The sequence below is a fragment of the Sander lucioperca genome, chromosome 24, assembly GCF_008315115.2.
Source record: "Sander lucioperca isolate FBNREF2018 chromosome 24, SLUC_FBN_1.2, whole genome shotgun sequence".
Taxonomy (NCBI): Eukaryota; Metazoa; Chordata; class Actinopteri; order Perciformes; family Percidae; genus Sander; species Sander lucioperca.
The window spans coordinates 9633969-9640858 of record NC_050196.1 but is presented as its reverse complement, the minus strand read 5'-3'; the positions used below and the strand labels follow the sequence as shown (position 1 = coordinate 9640858).

Below are 6890 nucleotides of genomic sequence, written 5' to 3'. Positions count from 1 at the left end.
ACTCCTGCAGAGAGCTTGGAGAACGACCAACCCAAACCTCAAAATTTGTCGCTCTGCCTTTTCTTTGTGTGAACAACGTATATATCCTATGCATTGTATCAACATAGGACGTGATATGTGTGAGTATACCATTGGATGGATAACTGACCAATCGATGCCTGTTATCTGGCACAACTCCAAAAAAGGTCTCTTCTTACAGTCGCTCACCGGCCACCCCCACATGGCTACCCCATTTACTGTAAAGAAACAAATAATCCAGACACACCCCTGCACGTTATGAAAACCTTAACCACATACAGAAGTATTCATTTATTGCACCATGCCATTAATTTATATAGTGCCTCATTGTGCACACAGTAAACATTTTATGGCCGGGTCATTTTCTGCAAAGATGGACACTACTGCTTAACCCCTTTTAACTCTGGCAAGCCTCTAACACTTAACCTGGACTATAGTGAGCAACATACTGTACAGATGCAATCACCTGCAGAGAAATACTGTCAGTTTAACTCCAATTCGCAAAAGCAGAAAAAGTTGTTAGTGGACTTCATGATGGTTCATTTCATTCTTATGTCATTAGCTTGGGGAAACACAAACTTATGGTCCTTTTTTTTCTCCTTTTAGGCAAGGAATAAAAAGGACAAATGAGGCATAGTTACAAGTGTTTTATTGTCTTAAATCAGGTACAAACAAAGTGTCCAGTGGGTTTGTATCGTCTGCTGCAAATGATAGCAGCCGTGAAAACTAGCAGCACCAAAGCCAGCGCTGCACCCACTCCACACAGCAACGGCATTGACGAATAGGAGGCTGAGGAGGGAGGGAGAGCATAAGACAAACATCGGCTCTATTAGTCACAGCATTTAGCATTGGTAATTAGGAGCAGATAGGTGAGCATGGAAAAAGTGACATTAAATGCATTTTTCAGTGGTGTTTATTGTTTTACATGTACAAACCACCGGTACCTCCTTCTCGAATCACTTCATGCATTTGGAGCTCGGACAGTGCAGTCAGCCCCTCCAGCAGGATGGGGCCCAGAGCCGCCGTCCCCTCCCACTGCAGATCTGGAGAAAGCCCAGCAAGTCCAACATGGAGGGAAAAAGAAAAAAAAAAAATCCACTTAGTGCATTTAGCCAGGTGATTCATCCGTTCACGATACGACTGATGGGCTCGACAATTAAAAAGGGATCAGCTCAAAATCAATCCTCTAAAGATGCATAAACGGCATGTGTGCCAAATGAAGGCAAGTTAGCTTGTCTAAATATGGGTGCAACCTCTGCATCTCTGTTAGTCTGTGGCTGATTATATTACATTCCTTGTTACTAGCAATCATTTGGGTTCATTTCCAGTAGGATTGGGTGAGGCTCGCTAGTTCAGAACCATCCAGATGGACGTAAAAACACCTTTTTGTGATAATTGTACTGAACAATGTGACTGCAGGCAGTGGAGACGGTATCAACAATGTCTCCCCTGGGTCAGTATGAAATGTTTTTAGGATTCATCCCCGTGTGTAATGTAGCGTTGCTTTTGTAAACTGTACCAGCATCTGCCCCAAGGCTTCTTTTCTGTCTCTTGCAGCTGGTCTCACAGCAGTCACACACCTTATTATCTCCACCTGATGCTACCCATCTGTCCAGAGCCAAGAATATTCAGAGATTGAAATAAATCTTGTTATAGCATTAGAGTCACGGTAATGCAGAGGAAAAAACAACATTTAAACAGACAGTAACAGAAAATTTGTCAAATAAAAAGATATTAAGCAAACCCATCCACGTGTTAAGCTTCACTGAATTCTCTTTGTGGGAACTAACCTGTTTGCTTCAGTCAAGAATGAACACGCTTTGTGTTGCGAGTCGATGGGAACGGAGACTTTTGTTGCCTTCAGGTGACATGTGATGTACAGCTATGAGGACATTTAAAAGACATCAAGATTCAAAATGTACAGTATTAAATGTGGATGAATATAAAAATACTGTACAGACGGCATTTCCACTAATTAACCAACATAGAAATAAGTATAACTGCTACTAAAGTGTATAGCATTCCTTTTCCCTTTCTTTTTGGGTCTGAAGAGTTTTTTTGTTTTGCACAAAACCCTTAGCCTAGAAATCTAGCGGCAGCAAATGTAATTTGCAGCCAGGGTCAGTCTAGCAACTGACCGTTGGCTTGCGAGCTGGAAAAACCAAATTCTGGTCAGGCCAATCGCATCGTGTATAGAGTCGGTGGGCGGGCTTAACATAATGACGGCAGAGTTGCGACGGTTCCGCGTGAATTCCCTGCTACTTGAAAACAAAGACGATGGCTGTTGCTGCTGGCGAACAGCGGTCTTTCGATTCGGCTTTGGCCGCAACTCTGGAAGACTTGGAGTTAAGCTTTTCTTTGAGAAAAGAACAAAGAATGGCCCTGAAGTCATTCTTAAAAAAGGAAGATGTGTTCGGAGTTTCGCCGACCGGATATGGATAAGTTTAATCTATCAACTAGCATTGCTCTGGTTGGTTGTAGCGCTATCCTATGCAGAGGGAATTTGAAAGACAACCATTTATCCCCTCGGATTGAGTCCTGCCAATGGTGAGTTCCCAGAACCAACATCTTGATGTGGGTCTGGCTTGTCAGGCTACCAAACCCTCAATAAACAAAGTGTTTCTTTTTTTTAAAAAAAAATCACATTTTAAAGTCTGTTGCATTGGGAGTAGAATTTCCTATTTGGCAAAACAATCAAAGTTAATTTAAAGTTAAAACTCTTCCAAAGCTCCGATTGTACAGATGCACAAAAAAGGTTTCCGGAGTGGATACTGGCTCTGCTCGAAGTTGTGGCACAGCTCCATTCTGGCTTATTGAGCCTAAATGAAAGTCAGTTGTTGGAAAGTATTTGAACTAAGCACAGATCACAACGTAGTGTATTATGGCCTTCAAACAACACTCACTAATGTGTACGTTATGTGCCAACTTAGCACGTAAGAGACTAACAGAACAGTTGAAATGAATGTTAAAGTAATACTTTGGCTGGTCACATCAAGACACAGTGATGCTTGGAAAATGTAGGGAAGAAAAACTGCTTAAAAAGTCAAATGCCTGACTACATGACACCAGATCAGTAGTTCTAAAATTGTATAAACACATCTCGTACTGAATTCCCGTGATTATGGGGGAACTTGAAGGCTTCCAGCTGGAGATGAAGTTTATCCTCCTGGCTCCTCTGCATGAAGTAAGACTTGGCTCCTGCCAGCTTAGCATCACTGAAACACCTTATTTGGCAAAATACAGGCACAGGATTCATATTCATAAACACAGACCGACGATAAATGCTCTCAATTAGGTACAGCGTGGTATGCAACTAAACCTAAATCTTGATTATTATGACTGGCTGACTCTTTTAGATAAATACTGCACATCCAATCTGCAGCTTCTCACCCATGGTTGTTGATGAAGGGGTATCTGGGTTGAGAGTTGGGGTCGGGGAACTCGGTGGCCACACAGCTGTCGACGTAGACCCTCAGTGGAACGTGGTGACCCTGGAGGAGCGCCGCTTCAATGTGCATCACGTCACTCAGGAAGTAAACACTGGAAGGCCTCTGCGACTGCCAGTCCTCTAATCAAATACAGAAGGAGAAAAAGACAAGTGGAAAAGTAATGCTGGGGCCATCATCTGATTAGTTGAAAGTTAAATGATGCCCATGGGGGAGAGTCGGTCAGTGTAGCAGCAGTGAATAGAATATAGGTACTGTAACAATAAGAGAAAAGTACTTTAAACAAGATATAAATGAATTACAGATGTAGCATCATCAACCTGGAAGAAACAGACGATTGTCTGTGCCTGCAAAAACGAGTTTAAAACGTTCATAACTTCTTACAGGCCATGCTACTTTTAAAATAAATAAATAAATCACAGGAGATGCTAGGCCAACTTTCAAAACAAACAGCAATGTGGTGCAGTCGCTATCTGCAGTGTTGGAATTAATTAGAAAGCATAATCAGCTGTTTATTGATCACTTTATTGTGCGAGTGACCCTGTTAGGTCAGCCGCAGCCTACAAGGCATGTAATTTCAGCTCATCACCATGCATCAAAAGATCCACTCCTGTTTATCAAGTCACTGTTTAGCATCTTTTAACAGTCGCAGCAACGTCTGCGAGGCCTTGAGTGATTGCAATTACACCCGTCGCTGGGGAAATTAGCCAAGCCGCCTGGCGCAAATCACAAGTTTTAACTTGCAGAACATCCAGCTCAAAGTTTGTTGTTTCTTCTTGATGTGTGTTGCCCACCTGTCATGAGACGCAGGGAGAAGCGTAGCTGCTGTTCCGCTAACATGTCGAAGGCAGACGGCTTCCAGGTAGGCCTCACAGCGCCGCTGCTCACATCATGCCTCCTGTGAGGACAATCACAGCAAGGACGGGCATTTCACTAGAGAGGCTCATCGAGGATGAAGAATGTGTGCCTCAGAGAGAGAGTGGAGACCATAACACAGGTAGGTACATTTAACAACAACAACATGGTTTCTGCAGGGCTCACCCAGGTAAATTCAAACCCAGATCTTTTTAACATAGAATGCAATTTAAGGCAGGTTTACTGGAGGAAAACCAATAGAGATGATAAGGCCTAGATTTAATTGTTATGACTTTTCAGCAAGACCAAAAACTTTTTTCTCTAGAGATACAGATACTGCAGATACTCTAGAGTATCTGCAGGTCCACCCCTTAGTCTGCCAAGTCCAATTCTAGCCCTGCTGTAGAATTGGACTTGGCAGACTGAGGGGTGAAATACTAAATGAGACTTTACCTTAGATAGTGGCATTCAATTACCACCTCAGCAGGGTTGGTCTTTAAAATAAAGGTGTTGCCAATGGGTGTTGGGGAGTACGTCAGAGAAAAGTAGTAGATGAGGGCTTCTTCGGTCAGCTGAGGAAAAAAAAAAAAAACGTTACAGGGACTTCAAACAGACAAGAGTGGATGGACACTGAAGGAGGCAGAGAGCCACACACCGCCATTGTGCTGCCGCAGCCCTGTAACTCCGTCTGGAACTGCACAACGTGGAGAGTGGTGGTTCGTGCAGCACAACCCCCTAAGGTCAGATCACTTGGGTGGATCAACTGACCGTTTCCTAGGAACAAAAGAGGAAAAAGGTGCAACTTAAATCAGGACCATTACCTGAGGCCATTTCTCTTCCTGGTCCAGTCAATAACACTCACAGCAAGTGCAGGTTCAGCCACAGGACAAATAATGCATCACTGAAAGTCAGCATTTGCTCACTGATCAGGCATCCAGAATGCTCCTTCTCAGAGTGAAGAAATAAAAGGAAACATAATATTGATCACCGATACCATAGTCTGTGCCATTTGCAGTAATCAGCACTGAGTGTCCCATCTTCACCGTTCCATTCCATTTTCCAACTCGGGCCTCTAACCTGAACCCTTTCTTTCTTAGACATTAGAGCAGAAAGCATGTTAAATGGACTTGTGTCGGTGCCACTGTGGACAAAAAAACCCACAATGGATCAACTCAAACAAGTAACCGGCAGCCATTACGGTACCTAAGAAGTTCTGTTTGACCTCAATGGTGACCCCTCCTTCTTCACAGTGCGCTGCCACGCTGTTGGCTGGCACAGGCACCCGCTGCCCAAACACCAGCGTCAGCACCTGGAATATCATTCAAGTTTAATTACACTGAACTTTAATGGTGCGGAAGATCAGAAAGGTTGCGTAAAAGTCATACCTTTGATTCCGGCTTGACAGGTGGGTTCAGATCTGGGCCTTGGACCAATTTTAACAACTTTTGGACATTTACCTCTGGCTCCAGCTGCTCTGAGGTCAGCTTTACGGCCTCAGATGTCTGCGGGTTTTGAAAAGTGTGCTCCAAAAGAGGCCGGGCTGGTTTTGGTTTCCTGACAACTGGGTTTCTAAGCTGGTAGGTCTTGAGACGGTGGGTGAGAGGAGAATGGACCAGATTGTCGTGCTCATTTCGGTTTGACTGATGATCTGTTGTCTGTGGTGATCTCTCATTGGTGCTGAAGTTTGGCCAGTTTTGTGTGGCAGCAAAAAGATTTCCACCTGAAAGGAGAAGCACAAACCCTAACAAAGCCGCCTCTCTGAACCCCATTACAACTTATCACCCAAAAACCTGAGTTTTGGGTGCTTTTTTCAGGGAACTCTGCTGCTTTTTTTCTTTTGACCAAAACTAAGTTGTGTGAGCTTGGCTCGGGCTCCACCTACTCCTAATGACTTGATTGGATTCCAGCCTGGAGGATTCAATCTCTGAACCATTTCTTTCCTCTCTTCCTTTTCACCAAATAGAATTGCAGATTAGAGGATAGCTGCTTGGCTGTGCACTCCAAAGGTTGAATTAACAGCCTGTTTGGTTTGTTTCAACTCTGTCTTTATGTCAAAGATAAAAAACTAAACTATTTAATTTAAATAATCATGTGTACAGTGTGGAAAAAGCTAAACATACTGAGCATTCTTTAAATGTTTTCAGGGCAAACACTGCCTGCTAAATCTCCACTTGTCACGATGGTAATGAACAAAGACTTTTATAAACAGAAACAAGCCTGACCCTAACAGTGAGTGGCTTTCACTGCCCCCATGAGACAAATCAATCAACGCTTTGGAACCCCATTTTTTTTTTTCATGCCGAGTGGTCTTGAATGTCAAGGCTATGCGGTCAACAGTCTGCAGAGTTCAGCAGTCGCTCATAAAACGGAGATTTATGATCATCCTCTGTGAGATTTTACAAATGTCACCATCAAATGCCGTGTGTGTGTGTGTGTGTGTGTGTGTGTGGGGGGGGGGAAATGTGACAGGAAGCAGGGGGGTGGGTCTTGAACCTGTGCCAAGCAGGCATGTCAATCACACTGTTATGGTGAGACACGTTTTAGGGCCTGTTTAACCTTTGAACTCTTAAT

The 6890-nt window shown here is 43.6% G+C and overlaps 1 protein-coding gene across 1 annotated transcript; it reads right to left on the bottom strand.

The window, feature by feature from the left end:
* Positions 1–669: 669 nt before the first annotated feature.
* On the bottom strand, positions 670–6171 carry LOC116044659 (zona pellucida sperm-binding protein 3-like). The gene is made up of 11 exons (XM_031292063.2): positions 5705–6171; positions 5523–5628; positions 4975–5093; positions 4773–4891; positions 4259–4362; positions 3409–3586; positions 3125–3242; positions 1809–1900; positions 1538–1626; positions 963–1061; positions 670–807 (listed from the first exon to the last, which is right to left on the bottom strand). The coding sequence occupies exons 1-11, from the start codon at positions 6086–6088 to the stop codon at positions 680–682; spliced, it is 1536 nt and encodes a 511-aa protein (XP_031147923.1). The 5' UTR covers positions 6089–6171; the 3' UTR covers positions 670–679.
* Positions 6172–6890: the final 719 nt, after the last annotated feature.